This window comes from Diadema antillarum, unplaced genomic scaffold, assembly GCF_040938485.1.
Source record: "Diadema antillarum isolate AM-2024a unplaced genomic scaffold, OU_Dant_1.0 scf00000212, whole genome shotgun sequence".
In the NCBI taxonomy this organism is placed as follows: domain Eukaryota; kingdom Metazoa; phylum Echinodermata; class Echinoidea; order Diadematoida; family Diadematidae; genus Diadema; species Diadema antillarum.
This window is the reverse complement of record NW_027271101.1, coordinates 685,001-703,635: the sequence shown is the minus strand read 5'-3', so window position 1 is coordinate 703,635 and position 18,635 is coordinate 685,001. Positions and strand designations below refer to the sequence as shown.

General features: G+C 40.0%; 1 protein-coding gene across 1 annotated transcript in view; it reads right to left on the bottom strand.

Annotated features, from left to right (window-relative positions):
- LOC139724389 (kinesin-like protein KIF1A) overlaps positions 1-18,635 on the bottom strand; it is a 94,552-nt gene that overhangs the window by 50,533 nt on the left and 25,384 nt on the right. The window contains exons 3-11 of the mRNA XM_071635533.1: positions 17,071-17,228; positions 14,050-14,299; positions 13,379-13,458; positions 12,068-12,143; positions 11,324-11,403; positions 10,715-10,890; positions 10,130-10,448; positions 9,193-9,265; positions 8,506-8,623 (exon numbers count right to left, since the gene is read on the bottom strand). Of these exons, the coding sequence (XP_071491634.1) occupies positions 8,506-8,623; positions 9,193-9,265; positions 10,130-10,448; positions 10,715-10,890; positions 11,324-11,403; positions 12,068-12,143; positions 13,379-13,458; positions 14,050-14,299; positions 17,071-17,228 (1,330 nt within the window). The remainder of the gene's footprint in view (positions 1-8,505; positions 8,624-9,192; positions 9,266-10,129; positions 10,449-10,714; positions 10,891-11,323; positions 11,404-12,067; positions 12,144-13,378; positions 13,459-14,049; positions 14,300-17,070; positions 17,229-18,635) is intronic.

The following is an 18,635-nucleotide window of genomic DNA, read 5'->3' as shown; positions in this document are numbered from 1 at the left end:
CTTTGAGCAAGATGCCTAGTTTGTATTTGGGTGTCTGTTCCCATGGTAACCCATCCATCAAGCTACTGCTGTCCGGTAGCCCCCTTGCTCCTCCCCTCTCCCCCCCCCCCCCCCCCAACCCCACCAACCAAGAATGATCCCTGCATAATCACAGCCAAGTCATCAATTAGCTCCGGTCTGACAGGCATCAAGATCATTATCGCCCCGTCCCGCTGTCACAGCCGGCAACCGAGATCCTCTCCCCGGCAGCTACCTCTTCCCAGTGAGTCACCAAACTAAATATAGCGCGATGAGTCGCAGGGGAGAGTACCTCCCCAGCACCCCGTTACCTGCCTTTCTTATGCAAATTATTAAGGCCCAGTGCATTGTGGGAAATTCCAAGGAAATTTTTGAAGGGGAGGTGAAAGGGTAAGGTCAAGGAACTAGGGACAGGCTTATAAGAAGAAGAAGAAAAAAAAAACTGGGTAATAATATAAGGACCAGCTGGTATGACATGTTTCTGTCCCACTTACTGGGCAACCTAAGAAATATTACAGCTGTGTCATAGCAGTTGTTGTATTCTCTGCATGATTTGTGATGTTTGTAATGGGCAATGGCATTTCATATGGGTGGTGGAAAGTGGTGGTTGGGGGGGGGGGGGGGGGGGAGGGGAGAGTGGGGGAGGGGGAGGAAGCAATAGACAGAGTTCTTCCCAAGGGATTCATTCCTGGGGCATCAGGGGGTGGTGGGGGTGGAAGTTCTCTTGCAAGGAATTTCTTGAGCACCCGGTAGTGACAGATGCTCCATCATTCTGCCAGTACAAGACATGCCTAGAGTATTCAGCTAGGAATAAACGAGGAAAAGGATGGGGGCTTCTGAGGCATCATTATGCCAGGGAAAATTACCCTCTGGTGTTTAACCCCACCCTCCCCCTTCCCCTGGCCAATTCCTTAAGTTTTATTTATGTTTTCATCTAAGCCCCAAGTTCAGGAGGAGGAAAAGACCTTGACTTGATGACAGTTGCAGCTGCTGCCATATTGCCTCATCAACATCCCGATCAATAGACAGGAATGTGGTGGATGTGGAATGTGAAGTGGGAGTTCAGGTGTGACAGAGAGTGAGCGAGAGACAGACAGACAGACAGACAGACACAGAGAGAGAGAGAGACAGAGCAAAACAAAGAGAGAATGAGTAATAGGAGAGAAAGATGAATGAAACAATTTTTTTCAATATGCAGAAATGTACATGTAGTCTCCTCTCAAGAGTTTGAACTTTGTTAAAACAGTCTCCATCACACTCTACTACAACTGAAGTCATTATTTGTTTTATAATATTTATGATCATGATTTGAGGATATGACATTTACTGTTATGGACATACTGATCATGAATTCCCTCTATCTGTTTAGATTTCTTTTAATCATCCTGGGTTTTTTTAAGTCATTCTGACCTGCAGATCAAAGCAGTGTCCCTACCGAGACATGAATATTGTCACAAAATGAAAGTGTCTTATGTTTGAAATTTATGAGCGTTTTGTGGGTATTTGATGATGACAATCTTTGTTATTGGAGGGGGAGATTAATTAAGATATAAACCTTGCATCAATTAATTGTACCTCACATCCATTTTGAAAGGGAAGCATATCACATAATCCTCTGGTATTATGAAGAAATAAGAAATACATGCAACTTTGTGTGTATACTTTTCAATTTAAACATTTGAAATTTACAATATAGCATGCAGGCTTTAAGTGCTTCAAATTGATGTTAAGTGAAATACGTCTGCCTGCTGAGCTCTATATTTTCCCACACAAAAAAACAACCACAAATAAAAGCAGGCTCCCAGAGGTCAGCAAAAGGTCAAGTCCAAGTCTTATTGACGAGAAATCACTTGCAAATGCGAGTGCATGATACATACATTGAATACAATTGATATAGCTTCACAGTTCTTTACCAAATGACACCCAATTAAATTGATCTTGATTATATGAATCATAATCCAAGAGGTTTTAGAGTCCTATGCTTTCCTTTCAAAAATATGACTAAGTACGATTATCTTATTAGACATAAGTCACTTGACGCACACGAGTCTTATTTTATTATAAATTTATTGCATCTGTCAAGAATAGTTATTTACAATGCTTACATCAGTAATTACAGTTTGACTATACTCTCAATATTCTGACTACACGAGGCAAAATATATGTTACTGCCAGTACTGTGGTTGTTCAGATAAACTTAAGAGAAAAAAAAAATACACCTGTATAATATGTTCAAAACAATATAAACTCATAATTTCGTCACAAAACCAAACTTAGAAGACACAGTTCATGTAAATATGTTGATGGTCATGACATATGTCACACAAACATATTATGTAAAATATTTTTGAATAAAAACCAAATAATTTTATATTTTTAGGGAAGAGAGAGAAAATGAAAAAGCTTTGTTATAATGTACTTTGCATGCAGATCAAGAGAGATATAGGCAATTCTATATTTGGCAATCTATAACATATATATGATTTTTTTGACAAGGTTAAATGAGGAATACTGAAAAGGCTACGCTGTGGTGACTCTCTTCAAGGTGACAAAGAGGGCGCTTTCTACCGTCTGCACTACCCCTTTTAATGGCGACTTTCTCTCTCAAGATTGTAGGGAAAATTATAGCATGCACCTATGATGCTCTTCTGTTGGCGTGGAAAGTAAATCATGCATGCATGAAATGTTTTTAGGTCGTCAGGTTTTTGTTTTGTTTTTTGTTCCCATTATGACTACTCCCTCATCAATGAATAAGGAAGGGTATAGAATGGTTGTCATAGGTCACATATACTCAAACAAGAGGTACATTAGTCTGAACGCACATCATTGAGACGGTACAGTTGAGAACAAGTTCAACTATGGCCACAAGAGGGATGAGTAGCATGATGTCTTGTTCAAAAACAACAACCAACCTAACACAATAAGAGTGTCCTATTCGGCAAATAATCGTCACAACTTAAAGATGTCGAGTACAAACTGGCATAAGAAATATTAATAGTGTAAACAAGATGTATCAAAAATGAGGAAGCATATCGAACAGACACGTGGAGTACAGCGGTTGGAAGTCTTCACAGAAGAACTTAAGATTGTGGCATTTGGTTTGAAATCACCTCACGCTAAACTCTCATCCATTCAACATTACAACTATTTTCATATCTTACATGAAGGCATCTGCACAACGACACATGTACACATTGTTTGTAACACCTATACAGCAATATTGCACTTAGAAAAGTAAACAATGCATGCTTTCCTTCTGCAAACATACAACAAAAAATGACAACAATTCATGAAACTGTTACTTAAACGAATCCAGTACCTAAAATGATATAAAATCACTTGAATTATCCAAACCGTGTTGTAATATTTGTAACATTTGTGTTATTAAAACAAGTACAGAAATCTGAGACATTTTCTTAGGAAAGATCTATATTAACTAGGAAGGTAGATATGAACTGAAATCAATAGAACCAGAAGTACATGGTAAATTTAATATAAACATGAAAACATATATATGAAGAAATTTGTGAAAGAAAAACGACCTTTAAAACTGCCAATCACCACAACACTTGATGGACAAGAGTGTTCTGCTTTTAATGGAGCATTTTCTTATAGAAATCCAGTTACTTGGTGCATTCAATTTTTTCATTTCGAGATTTCTTCACTTTTCTGTTCATTTTTTCCGTAAGGGGACTGAGAAACATTGACGCTGCATGTTAAACTCAATGAGTAGGCATCCCTTGTATTGTAAGGTACATGTAACACGTACATCTGCAACCATTTCCGATAAGATTCTGATATCTCCATGGCATTGTGTGGGACCAGTCAAGAGCCTGATGGCAATGAGTGTACTAGACCACTCCCCCCCCCCCCCCCCACCCCAACCCCCGAACAGAAGCACAGAATTACAGAGTCACAAAATATATCAGTTCCTATCAAAACAGCTATCTAAACATCAGTAGACAAATGTTACAACCTTTATCCAACCACTTATCATCACATTCCACATGTCATTGTAAATATATCAAGTAAACCTGGCTAAAGATTAGTGAAATGCAGTCATGATATTTAAAAAAAAAAAAAATGCAATGTAGTAAATGTAAAGTTAAAGTCTTTTATCCTAACCCAGGTGATGATTTATCACTTTAAATCACTGCATCCAATATTTAAGCTAACATCAAGAGACCTGGTTGGTGCTCTTCTCTGTAAGCCATCATTCAAATATTTGATACATGTAATTTTATAGTTTTATTTCATTAAATAAAGTACGAATTTATGCATGGGTTGATCGGAGAAAATAATTCTTTTAACTTTTAAGGTCCTGTACAAGGATTTGCTTTAAAGAGACTCTTTCTCGTTGTTGTGGTTGGGTTTTTTTTTTTTGCGAATAATTCTTTATCAATATTCATAGTCATCATCATAGTACTGAACTTTGATGACGAAACTGAAGCATACAGTCATGTAACTCCATTGATGGAAAGGCAAGTGCGTGTTTGTACAGAAAAATGACCACGAACAGTTTTTATGTTGTTTCATAATCAACACCTACTTTGCAATGCCTCATATTAGTATAGCTTTACACAAGTCTCATGATAGTAGCAATTCATTGTATTTCACTATCAATGCTTTATAGGATACAGTATGCATTTTCTGAACACCCAACACCTACAAAACTTAACACCACTCCATCTATTTGCTTTGCTTTGAAGAGACAAGACACATACATTGTAGCATTACTCTCACTTTTTTTTAATAAAGCACCACCTGTTTTTCATTAAAGATTTCAGACTGACTGCTGAAAGGGAATATTATATTCAACAGCCTCTTAATAGCACATCAACAGAGACATGAGGTTTGATGTGTTAAACCGGTACCAGAGTGTGACATCATCACAATATTGCACTGTCCCCAGAGGTCAACAAACTTTACATCAAACAGTGGTTTGGTTTTGGTTCTTGTTCACCTTCTTCATAACAGAATCAGTTTAGGTCATTTAAAGTTTGGTATTAATCATTCTTTTCAATAAAAATTGCCTGATTTTTTTTTTTCTTCAGGTGAATCAATTAAATAATTGAAACGGGCATGTAGGAAAAACAAAAATATTGTAAAATGTTGCCCTCACAAAGACACGAGTGTCTCCAACAAGACAAATGTAAACCGATTACGTTCTATCTCATGTTCTATCCTCCTACAAATTATTACCTTTGGTCTGTGCTGTTACTTGCCTTCCCAGACTTAAGGTGTCTTGTATTTTGTCAATCCTTTCATGTTGGTTTACTGCCACTTTGAGCAGTCACTGGTAATAATATAGACCATGATATTTATTTTTTTAAAAATAAACAGAATATATTCCAGGACAGATCACATGCAGGCAATGATTATGTTTAGTGCCTAAAAATGTCCTTGCCCAACACAATCATTTTTGATATAAATACTTGATGGAAATCATCACTTTAGCAATTCATAGTCATTAACTTCTTGATTTACTGACTTGCATAGCGATTCGACAGCTTCATATCATTCAAATATTGAAAGTACGGGAATACATATAATTATATGAATACAGACTTCAAATGAAATAAGCATAATTGTGCAAATACCATAATCTGATGAAGTAGACAATGAATTCTCATAAATAAATGTGTTTGAAAAACTGAAATGAGATCTTGATACATTGTACATATAATGAATACTATTCCACCTGTACATTCTTTGAATTGGTTTGAAAACTAGGAGCGGCTAAAGAGGTAATAAAGCAAAAGCATGATGAAAATCAGACGATGAATCGACAAAAACTTACACATTATACGAGGAAAACAAAAAGCAAGGCTGATCCGAAACTACTCTATACAAAAAAGAGATGGAATACACACTTTGGGACATTAGGGACGGACAACACACACACTAGACATCACATGTACAATTATTTTCCACTCTTCAGACTCGTAATATGATCTTTGAAATTTCGCTACATTTGATTTTCATCTATATGACACACAGACGGCAAACATCCCACTTCAAAAATACACATCATAGAAATATATACGGCACGCAATCACGTCGCTCTCGACACATGTACACAGTTTACACAGACTATCTTTGGTCCTGTGAAATAACATGGCAATCGTATGCACAAAATAAAACCAAACATAACTTCAACCAACAACCACATCTCATACTAAATCTCTGATGGCTTCACACGATCGTCATTGATTCGTTCATTTCCATTCGACATCCCTATACTACTGGGCGAACTTTCCGTCACCACCCCTTTAAACCCATCAATCCTTAACGTTTAGACTCCCAAGTTATAACCATCTCTCACTGACAGATGTAATGCATGGCACATCCTTTTCCCCGCATTCTACCAGTTCGCACTATCCAGATTAGTTTTAATACTGATAGTTCTCATCCTTCTCATTAGCACAAGTGTCATCTCTTCTTGTGCATGGAAACCTATCATTTACACTCACAAATGAAGGCTTTGCCCAAAGAATGATAAATACATACAAGAACCACCAAAACAACTTTTCTTCACAGATGCCTAAATACAAAGCCCAAATATACCGGTTTTTATTTATCAACAGCTTCATCCTAAACATGAAAATCACATGGCCTAAATTTTGTCCATTGGTCAATTTAGTACAACTATCCTCTAAACTGTTCATATCCTTTTTATCCTGCACTTCAGTTAGTGCCAAAAATTGTAAATATTCTTGTCTTCAACATACCATTTACAAAGTGAGCAGCCACGATCTCACACAGTTCACAATTTGTATTTTCTTTTGTGCAAAATGGACCCTCTTCATGTTGACATGTGGCCATTTTGTATCTCGTTCAATTCATTTCTCCTATTGAATTATTATAAGACACTTGTGTATTAAAAGCAGTCTGGATAACTGTACAGCTTTGACTTGGGAGTTAGTAATTTACATGTGATTGTACTAACATAGTTGGCCATCATGCTTGCTTGGTGGTTGGCAGGCTGTATATACCAATGTCTTAACCTTTCCACTCACTGTTGATCATTTCCAAAGCTAAATTCCTCAAACTTTCCCTTTCGATGGAAGTGATGGAAGAAGCCCACATCTGATTTTCTCTTAACCCACTGAGGACGAGCTGATTTTGATATAATATGCATTTCCAAAAGACACCTGTCCAAGTAAACTTGGGAGTAGTCTTAAATGGGTTAACTTAATTTTGTACAAATTGCTACAGTCTATAAAACCGAGTGACCATTTAAACCACAAGGCATTTGTGTTCACTTTGGGGAGGATGAGAAAAAACCTCAGCTTAAAGGGGATGGCTAGTAACCGATCAGTGGGAATCAGTGGGAATGCTGAGGGAAGATTGTTCCAATCCTTGTGGGATTCATTTAAGAGTACATTATATATCTACTGTTGTGTGAAAATTATTTGCTTCAGAACGGTCTCATATTCAAGTAATGTGCAGATTAATGCCCCGTCACTGACCAGGCACGCTAACCTGGAAACATTAAACTGCACATTACTTGAATATGAGACCATTCTGAAGCAAATAATTTTCACACAACGATAGATATATAATGTACTCTTAAATCAATCCCACAAGGATTGGAACAATCATCCTCCAGCATTCCCACTGATTCCCATGGATCAGTTACTAGCCATCCCCTTTAAGGTCTGAAGTTTTCACCCTGTGTGTCCCTCAACAAATCAAGGTTATTATTATCAAAGCTCAGGGACGTCATACACTCAGTGCCTTTTAAACCTTTGATGGTGGCAAGAGTAATCATTGAAAGAGCATTTTGTGATTGGGAGTTTGCTGATGACAAGCTGTCATGCCATCATTTCCTACCGTACCAAGGCTCTTGGAAGAGGCATCGAAGGTGACTGAGTCGAATAGACACAAGGATTATGGGTACAATGTATGTGGTCAACTGGCAAGTTGCGGCAGACCCTCAAAAAGACCATTACGACATCCAAATCATACGGCTGTTGTGTGACAATGACTGGAGGGAAATATTTGTATATTAATTCATCCACCAGTTTTCTTTCTCGTCTGCCTGGAAGACTGTTAAAGGAGCATTTGATATCTCATTAACATACAAATAGGGCAGGTGGTAAGGGCAGTAAAGAGGGGGGGAGGGGTGGTAACTAACACATCACATGCACTCAATTAAGAAAATCACATCAGACGCACGTCATGGACATCGGAGGGTGTTTTGGACACGAGGTCAAAATCCCATTTTCAAAACCTATTCCCTCCCCCCTTCGGGATCCTCCCGCTGCCCAATACCACTCCCGGACCATCTCCCACTGCCCCGCCCTTCCTCGCTCCCGGGTCCCGGCTCCCGCCCCGGCCCCCTCCCCTTCCCCTTCTGTCAGCTGAGCTCCGTCATGAGCACCAGGTAGCAGCTGAGGAGGAAGAGGAGGGAGACAATGAGCATGGAGAAGTAGTAGATGTACCAGAACAAGACGGCAAGAAACAGGATGGTCAGCAACTTACTCTCCAGACCATCGTCCTCCTCCTCCTCGCAGCTCAGGTCGCCGGGCGTCGACCGGCCCGACAGGAGCGACTGGGTCTCCATCTGCTTCTGAAGGGCCTGCAGCTTGCTCTCATAGTCCTGCGTGGGGCGTAGGAAGGCATTGTTACCATTAGCAACAGAAGATGAGAAGTACAGTACAGTGAACTCACGATATAACGGACATGGTTAAAACGAAATGCTCATTACAACGAAGTAAAAATTCAGGTCAAAAAATTATCATCTATACATACATTTACGTACTGTACTTTACTCTTCGGCTATAACGAAGTTTTGATTTGACAACAGAAAACTGCCGGTCCCGAGGACTTCAATATAACGGGAGTGCGCTGTACTATAGAAGTAGAAACCTGTGCAAACTTTATGAAGTTTTTGAGCTTGGTAGTATGGGGTAACAATCTCCGATCTCACTTTCACTCACTGTCGACACAGTACTGGAAGTACTGTACCTCACATATCCAGATTCACAGAGAAAACATATCAGGGAGCATAATACGTGCACATTTTCTTTTTACTTTTAATTTATATGCTGGAGTCATATTTGACATGTTCAAGAGGGGTGTGGGTGTTTGTGTGTGTGTGTGTGTGTGGGGGGGGGGGGGGGGGCAAGTAGTAGGTCTACCAGAGAGAAAGGAGCATTCAGTTCTCACCAGCCTCTGCTGCTCCAGGAGCTGGTCTGCTTCTTCCTTCTCCTTCTTGTACTGCATCTCCATGGCGAGAAGTCTAATAGCAGAAGAGTTGTTTGGTTTGTTTCATTTATTTCATTTGTTTAATTTGACTTCACAGAAAAGTCCCTTTCACATATCAAATCACTGGCCCAAAATATTAGTGAATGGAAAAAAAAAGAATAGCTGAAGAACACAAAAATGTCATTCTTGTGCAGGATACACTGGAAGACAATAAATTAATCTAGCATGACTACAATGATGACACTTTGCTGGTATAAAGAGACCGGGAATAGTACCGATGGTATCAAGAGAAGGAGACGTGAACAGTTTGTATTCACATATTTACTATGTTTGACACTGATATAATGATAAGGTAATTCTGCAGGGTTACCAACCTCTAATGCGCAAAACGCATACTGGTGAAAAGTAAAGAAATACATTTTCGGTGAAGGCAAAACATATGCTGCGATTCAATAGAGTGAAAATCACACATACTACAAAATGCTCAATCAAACAAAACAGATATTTCAATGCAAAAACATATTTACTTTGAATAACACTTTTGGTGAAGAAGACATAAAAATCATTGAAACACTCTACCTGGCAGCTCTCTTTCTGAAAAGGTCAACCCTTGTCTTGTGGGAATTTAATACATTTTATCTATTGTGATTGTTTTCTAAAGCTTCCAATCAACTGAAGGAAGGTTACCCCTACCTCAACTACCTTGTACGTACATTTGATTTACTATACAATAGAGCGCTGCGTGTGAGATGTACACGTGTGCCTTTTTACTGTTGACGTTCATTTCTTACTGGCAAATGCATCAGTAGTTCATTGTCCCCTGGTGAGTGAATGTTTTTTTGTTGTGACGGGTGAATGGATGCCTTCAGCAGTTTCCATGGCAACCCAACACACTTACCTCCTCTCCATCTCCTCCTTGATGTCGATGCCCTGCAGCTGGAGGAGCTCGTTCTGGGCGAAGGCCCAGTCGTGTCGCTCCGGCTGGTCCACGGTGGGGCTGCTGGGCGCCGCCACGCCTGTCACGCTGTCGCTGTCCCCGCCATCTCCCTGGCCCCTGGTCCCGCTGGAGACCGTTCCTCCTCCCACGACCTCCTCCCGGCCTTTGCCGTCGGCCTCGGTCATCGGCATCTCGTGCTGGGAGAGCTCCCTCTCCTGCCGGGCCTGCTCTGGGTTGGTGAAGCGGAACACGTGGTACTTGCCCAAGATGATACGGTATCCTGCAGGTTTTGAAGATGAAGCAAAACAAGAGTAAAGTGGCTCCGTAAAGCAAGATACAATGTACAGTCAACCTTGTTCAAGTCAACCTCGCATAAGTCGAATAATCGCCGAAGGGTTCATAGATTGATGATTAGATTGTAGGATAGGTTGATAAAGAGATGCTGTAGTTTATGACTCTGCATCATTTCAGGGCAAAAACAGCGATGAATAGAGACAATACAACACATCCTACACATTGGGCATCACAGTCCTCAGTCCCACGCACCTGAATTGATGACGGTGGGTTCGGTGATCTTGGTGCCATTGACGTAGCACATGCAGCCGTCAAAGGGCATGAGTGTAACCTGGCCATCCTTGTTCTCAATCATACAGTGTTCCTCGCTGATGTAGGAACCGCTGAGCTGAATGTCTTGGGTCACATTGGCATCGGTGCGTCCGACCCTGTAGTGGAGGAGTTCGATTCAAAGGGATTGTATAGTTTTGGTTGAAATTGGAATTCAGGTTTTAAACTGCAGTAATTTCTGGATGACAAAGATTTCATCATGCCTGTACATGCAACCTATCAAGTCTTGACATTAACCCACTGAGGACAGACAGATTTTGTTGTAACACGCATTTCTTATAGACACTTGCCCGAGTAAACTCGGGACTCGTCCTCAACAGGTTAAACTTTTTTGATGTTCAACAAAGTACATGTAAGCTAATAATCCATGGAAACACACACATACAAAAACCAAATAGAAAATGGAGTGATTTTTCGTTGTGATGAGCTACATGCAAAGTCAGGACAAATGTGTGGGGTTTTTTTTTACTGCTTGAGAGCTCCATGATGCTTTAGAAACAAGTGTAAGAAGTAGAGCTACATTGCCGTTACCTCGTGATGCCTGGTTTGATGTGATACAGGAGACATTCGGACATCAGCGGATCTTCATTCAGATTCACAAGATGAGGAGTCTGCAATCGATCAATAAATACAAACAAATCTTAGCAATTTTGTTGCTAGAAGACACACCTGCTGGGCGTTTAAAATGAAAAGAGCTTGTGACTACAATATTTAGGATGTAATGAAAGTTTATTTGATGGTAGGTACATTGTACATGTAGCACAAAAGAGCAACATAATACTATTACTTCTGTTCCATCAATGTTCCCAACAACAATAGCAACAGACACAACGCTTCTAAAAATAATGATACATGACTGTATCTTTATCATCATCATCGTCATCACCATCATCACCATCACAATAACAATGATTATCTGCATCACTGTTGTTCTTGCCATTATTTTCATCACTTTCATTATCATTACAATTATTTACATAATTACTAATATTATGGTAATACTGATATTGAAAAAATGAAAAGACAAATTCTTCAATGTACCAGTACTTCTTCTACTTGTCCTACAAATCTTTACTGTCTACACAATCATCATCATCACAAAATGTCCCATAATACACGGTTCCCAGTGAATGCCCAGTGTTTCTTCATCTGGTTTTCTACACTACAGCAGACATTTTGTCGTCCGTGTCCTTTCTTTCCACAGAGAATTTTCACATGTATCTTGATGCTGCCACTATTCCATGAGCGGTATCCATGGAAATGAGATGTCTGTACCTTCTTTGGTGAGAAGACACCCACGGTGTTCCCATCTTCCCTCATGACCACGCCCATCTCTGCCAGCATCTCTTCCCTGAAAGGTCACAAGGTCAAGAAAGGTCACGAGGTCAAGAGAGGTCATGAGGTCAAGGGAAATCATATATATGGCCTATCAATAGCAAGTCTGATTTTTCATGAATCTGGAATTTCTCACGACAGCAATGAATGAGATATCGGTGTCATTTGCTAATTATCATAAAGAAGTGTGAGCATTCCTTCACACAAATGGTGCACCAAGCTAGACTTGGGCCTACTAAACTGTATTACATGTACATGTATCCCGCACCCTGTTCATGTACTGCTACATGTACATACCGACAAATATGTGTGCTTGTTGCATTTATGTCAGAATCAGAGTTAATATTTTATGGGAGGTTGATTTAGTGAATATCACCTGACTCGCAAAATTTGCAATGTAAAAACCCTGCAAAATATATGGTGTACACAAGATAACAATTCGTAAGGTATGAACAACATTGAAGAGTTGCATTGAGTACGGACAAGTGTATCACCCATCCCATTTGCTGCATTTCAGTAAAAATTGTTCGACACAACGGGAAAAATATGAAACAAAATTTTTAGAGTGACTCAATTTATAAGAACATTTGAAAATGTATAAAAAGTTAACTTGCACAAACAGACACAAGTCTGTTGCTTTTATGCAGATTGAAGAATTCAATAAACTAAAACAGAAGAACTCTGCAGTTATTCAAACCTTTACGAAAGCAGAGTAAATTCAAAACATGATTATCTCTACCCAATAGAAAATGTTACATCAGGACACATTGTTTAGTAAAGGGTGAATGCTCATGAACCACATTTTTTTCCACACAATATCCTTGTGTTATATCATCTTCCATCTACTACATGGAAAGTAAAAGAAAGGAAAACATGGAGAGCAAAACACATGAAAACAAAACATTAATCTCCTTCAGCTTGGGTCTCAAATCTACCTAGATTACTGGCTTCACAAAGCTACTCATTAGTCACAATAATCACTTCGTTTTCAATGTATCTCACATATATAGAAATGGCATGAAATCTCCTCCCATTTATTTACGTCCTAAATCATCAATACTTGTCGTACTGAAGAGGGAACAAATGGTTAGCAGGAGGGTAGCTTCTCCCGACCAAACACACAAACACAAAGATGGGTCATACAGAACATTAGAAATTGACAATAAGACGGGGGGGGGGGGGGGGGGGGGGGGGGGGGAAGGGGGGGAGGGGGGAAGAGGATGACTTTTGGGGTCAACGACCCACACTGACCTCTGTAACCTGATGGCTTCTGTCTTCTTTAGCTTCTCCTCCCATGTCTCATTCAGCTCTGCGATTAGCTTCTCGGACTCCTGCAGTGCAGAGAAGGGTCAAAGGTTAAAGGTCAGCTTTCTCTTCACGGAATACAAGTTGTATGTGCATGTCACATTTTGCAAATGTGCCGGCATTGCTTGCACTCCGCATTTCCATGGAGTGCATGTAAGAATTTGACTCAAGTTTTGAACCGATGTGCATTTTCTACACTTCCACGGCAGTGTTTACGTGCCGTTAGTGTGAACAGGGTTACACAAATCCAAAGTACATGTACGTCACACTTTAAGTAACTCTTCATCAACACCACAATTTTTGCTCACATGCACAACACAAGAAGATGGAGGTATTTTTGTGCAAAACTAACACCTTCCTCCATTAGATATTATGTAAGATCTTCCATGTTTGCTGTCTGGGCAAGCATTGCCATACTGCACTACAATCAACAATATCACACACACAACACTACACCAGACACACTCCCTTGTGCAGACATACACAACACATTATCATCCAACACCTTACAACACTGCAGTGAAAACACTAAACACAACACAAAACACTGTGCCTCTGGAGCACGGTGTCGGGTGCTTGGTGTCGGAGCAAGAGCGTCGCCATCCATCCCGCCTCACCTTTATCCTGTCGATGGCGTCCTCCTTCACCGGCATCGGAATCTTCTTCGGGATGGAGATGCTCGGTGTCGGGGCGGCGTTGACGTTGCTGACATAGCTGTTGAGGTTGTTGGTGTCGACGTCGATGCCTTCCGTCTTCAGGATGACCTTCAGCCGGTTGACCTCCTCCTTGAGCTCGCGGATGAGGCGGGCGTTGGGATCCTCGTTGACCACCGCCTTGCAGACAATGTTCTTGGCCCTGTCCGCATACCTGTGATAGAGGTTAACATAAAGCAAAGTCAAGCTTTTAACCCATTGAGGACAAGTCCCGAGTATACTAAGGCAAGACTCTATGGGAAATATGTGTTGTAGCAAAATCAAACTGTCCTTTTTAACGGGTTAATCATTTCAATTAACCTTTTACATGCTCAGCCACTTGGCTTACTGTAACTTGTCAAACTTTTTCATCAGCATTCAGCAAATTGATCCAAACTTGATGGAGTTGTAGCTTCACAAGCCCACTCAAGGGAATAATTTTCCTGGTATCGCATCGTAATTTGCTATGCAATTCTACACCACTGCTACACAAACTAACTTTTCGGTAGCAGTTTTCTTACATAGAAGTGTACAGGATACCATTTGAACTATTGTTCATCAGCTGAAATTGCTAATCAAATTTGAGTTGGACAAGTATTCCCTGCACTCAGGTGTGGGAATGGCTTCAGTCCAATGGCAAGACCACAGTGATGCAATATGATTTGGGGGATTAGATAATCTCTCTTCATTGATGATTAGTTTCCGGTGAATACAGCACAATAAGGGTTAACTTGCTGGATGCATTTATTGTCATTGCACTTTTTATGTCCGACCCATCAAAATACAGCATAACAGTGAAATTGTGGGTATCGCAATATAGACATGAATACAGAACAAACAAACAAACTGCAGTTCTTTTTTTTTCTTTTTAGAACTATCTTGAAGCAGTAAAGCTAGGTTTTTTTTGTTTTTTTCCATCTGCAAATGTTAGCAAGGGGCTTTGTTTTATCCCTTTCACAACATAAAACACATACAACTTCTGTAATGTGCGTGGGAACTCATGATTTGATATGGGGGTACGATGTTACCACTGACACCTTCAAATTTTTTTTATTTTTTTTTACTCACAACGTTCAATGCTTTGATCTAAATATGACAAGTGCAATTTGATATCATAATGAATCTAAATTATCACATCTCGTCTAGTTTTTATGGCGACCTGTCAAAGATTTTGGCGCTACACTCTGCATTGCAGATAAAAAATAAAAGAAATCCAACATCGACCATGCAATTACTGTTAACAGGACAGCAGTACAGCACTAAAATTCAATTGCTTCAATTACAGGGCCATAAGCACTTGTTATCTCATTTTGTGTAATCACGCGGAGAGCGTGCGACATTAGATGAGACTGGAGAGGATTCCCGACAAAGGAGGTTAGTTGATACATCGCAATCATGAACAACGTAGCCTTCTTCTTTCTGGTCTCTTTACATCGTAGCTTGGGGGGCAGAACATTAGCGGAAGAGATAAACTGCTCATCCGATGCGATATGACGTTAAAGAGTTTGTGAACCCTCCCTTCATCCTCACGAGTGTGACTTTGGTTTCAGTATCAAAAAGCATACAGGCTCGTATTTGGAGTAAACGTGTTTCTGACAGGATATTTTTTCTGTCTCTTCTCCCACCCATCCCACCCCCCCCCCCTTCACTCCTCTCTCGCAATCATTCCTTCGCTGTTTTGTTCTTCATTTATCCATCTCAATTTCATTTTCTCTGTTACACACTCTATTTGTTCTTTTCCTGTCTATCTATCTGGCCATCTTTATACTTTTTATAACTTTCTTTCCCTCTCTATCTCTCCCTCTCACACTGCTATTCTGAATAATGCTCTAGAGTAGAGCAAAAAAAGGCTCTGCCTTTAGGGTTTTTCCACAGTAAGCGAAACCCAAGCTGGGTATGGTTCACATAATACCATGTACATAGAGATGTTTTGGTTTATTGTTGACGTAATAGAAACCGTCAAGTCCTGCGGCTAATGGAAAGGTTACAGAGGTCGAGTGAAGGCCGTCACGTCATATGCATTAGCAGCCCGAGTCTCAATCATGTTTACCGAGACGAAATATTTTCCTGCGGTGTTTTTAGAAGGTAGAGAAGTGGGAGACTTACAATACGCAGCTATGACACCATGATGGAAAGTGTGTCTCCAACGACAACACTGTATTCATATCTTCCTTTGATTAACACTGCCCTTGCATCACGGCGAAGCAGTAGACTGACAGGTTTATACATACATCATAAATGAGAACATCTGAATTGTATGAACTCATGCGGCTATGCCTAGTGGGTTCAGATAATGCAGAGGTAATGCATGTGCACAATTCCTAGCGACCCATACAAAAAGGGGAGAAAAACTGTGTGTCACCTGTTTTATAAAATGGGTCAAAATTCTTTAAAATATGACAAAACATGGAAAATCATGCATCCTGTAACTACCAGTTGCATTGTTATGGATGATGGCATGACTGCAAAGAAAACATGCATGCAGTCAGTGAGAACTGACTACACTGCAACTGACCAATCACACTGCAGGAATTCCCTAGCCCATTTCATAATTGGTGACTTAGTCCCACTCTTACGATTCGATGGCTGCAGTGACTTGTCAATTGAAAAATACACTGCAAAGGTCAATTATTCACACCCAAACAATGAAGAAAAAACATCAACAGAGTAAATAACTTTGATAAAATGATATCATGAAACTATCTGTATTAGTTTATCAAAGAAAATCTATTTTCTTATCCCTCCATAAAAAGGATGTTAAACTCTGAAAAAAGAAGTAGAAGAGTTACACATTAACGCAATGTATGAATCCTCTCTTAGAAACTACCATCCCATCAAAAAGCCTCCCATTAATCTACCACAGCTCTTGAGGTACAAGTAATACAGTATGTAGCCCACTCCTCCCTGCTTAAGACCAAAACAAAGTCACTGGAAAAAAAACCCTACCTGAGAGTACTCAGTGTTTCGTCATAGTTGATATCGGCCGGGCTGAGGGCTGCGATCATGGCCGTCTTTGAGTTGCCGCCGAGGTTCTCTCGCAAGAGCCATGTGAGTACGGAGTCACGGTATGGAATGAAATCGGACTTCTTCTTCTTCTTGCTGGCCTGTTGACGGGGGAAAAAAAAAGGATGCAGTCACGTAACCTGCTCTGAAAACACAAAGCTTTCACCTGAATGACACATGACACAAATTTGTTTTCTCCATTCGTAAGTATGGCAGCACTGTAGGGAATGAAATATTTTTTTGTTTATTTGTTTGTTTGCCTGCTTGTTTGTTTGTTTGTTTTTTCACTGGCCTGGAAATGCAAAGGGGAATATGCAATCATGTATGAAACTTGATTAATGACAAAACTCCTTTACCATTTCGGTGACAATAAGTCAAATTTTACACATCACATACATACATGTATGGGCTGTAAATTAATGTGGGAGAAAGAGAGTTAATAATACACACCACAAGTTTGTTTCCCACCACATGTATGCACACTGCCAACAAATGATATGAAACAAAATCTGCCTTTCATTTTTTTTTTGGCACTTTCAAGCCTAATTTGGTAATTTGTAGATGTACAACAGCAACCAGCAAAAGCTCTACTCCAGTGAGCATTGCATACAAGGTGTATTATTGTTCTCTACAGCTACACATAAGCAACACAAAATGCAACATACACAAGTTAGAAGCTTTGTACATCCATGTGATGGATACTTGTTGATGCTACACAGGCAATGGTGTAACTAAAATGTATATGGAAGGAGGGGAGTTGAGGACATTGAGGAATGAGAGCCATTTGTGTCCCTTTATATCAGTTTGAGTACTACACCAGGTGAGCGTACATCCTTGTGAATAATATACGTGTCCTTGCTGACTATCTTTTCGTAAATCCCTCTCTATGGTGCTATGAAACCACTTTTCTGGTTGCCAAGGGCAACTGAAAACAATATTGGTGGGCAAGTAAAATAAATGGGCACTTGTCTGCTAACCCTTTGAATGCTGCAACTGCTGACTGGCACAGTGAACCCTATAGCATTGTACAAACTGTCCAAAGTCCCTGGCACAGAAAGGCTTAAAATAGCAAGAGGCCCTTGCCTGAATGACAATCCGGGCAAGTAGCAGCAATAGCCTCGGTTACAATTCAGTCATACCACTTAGTCATGAGTATAGTTGCAATCATGCCTTGCATACATGACTTGTATGCTGACAACAATATTACAGCATGGGGACTACTTGTTTATTAATCCTTTGAGGACGAACTGATTTTGCTGCGGCACACATTTTTCATAGACATCTGCCAGAGTATAATCAGAAATATTATGTAGTCCTCAACGGGTTAAGGCAAGTACCCCGTGTACTGAATCCTAAAAGATGCTGAGGATCAACCGATACAAGAGATATAAACAAAGAGTTAGAAGAGTTGAAGGATATAGACATATACAGGGACAGACAGACACAAACAGACATAAACACTGAGTACACTGTATTAGTCTGGATATAATTGTAGAAGAGAAATTAGA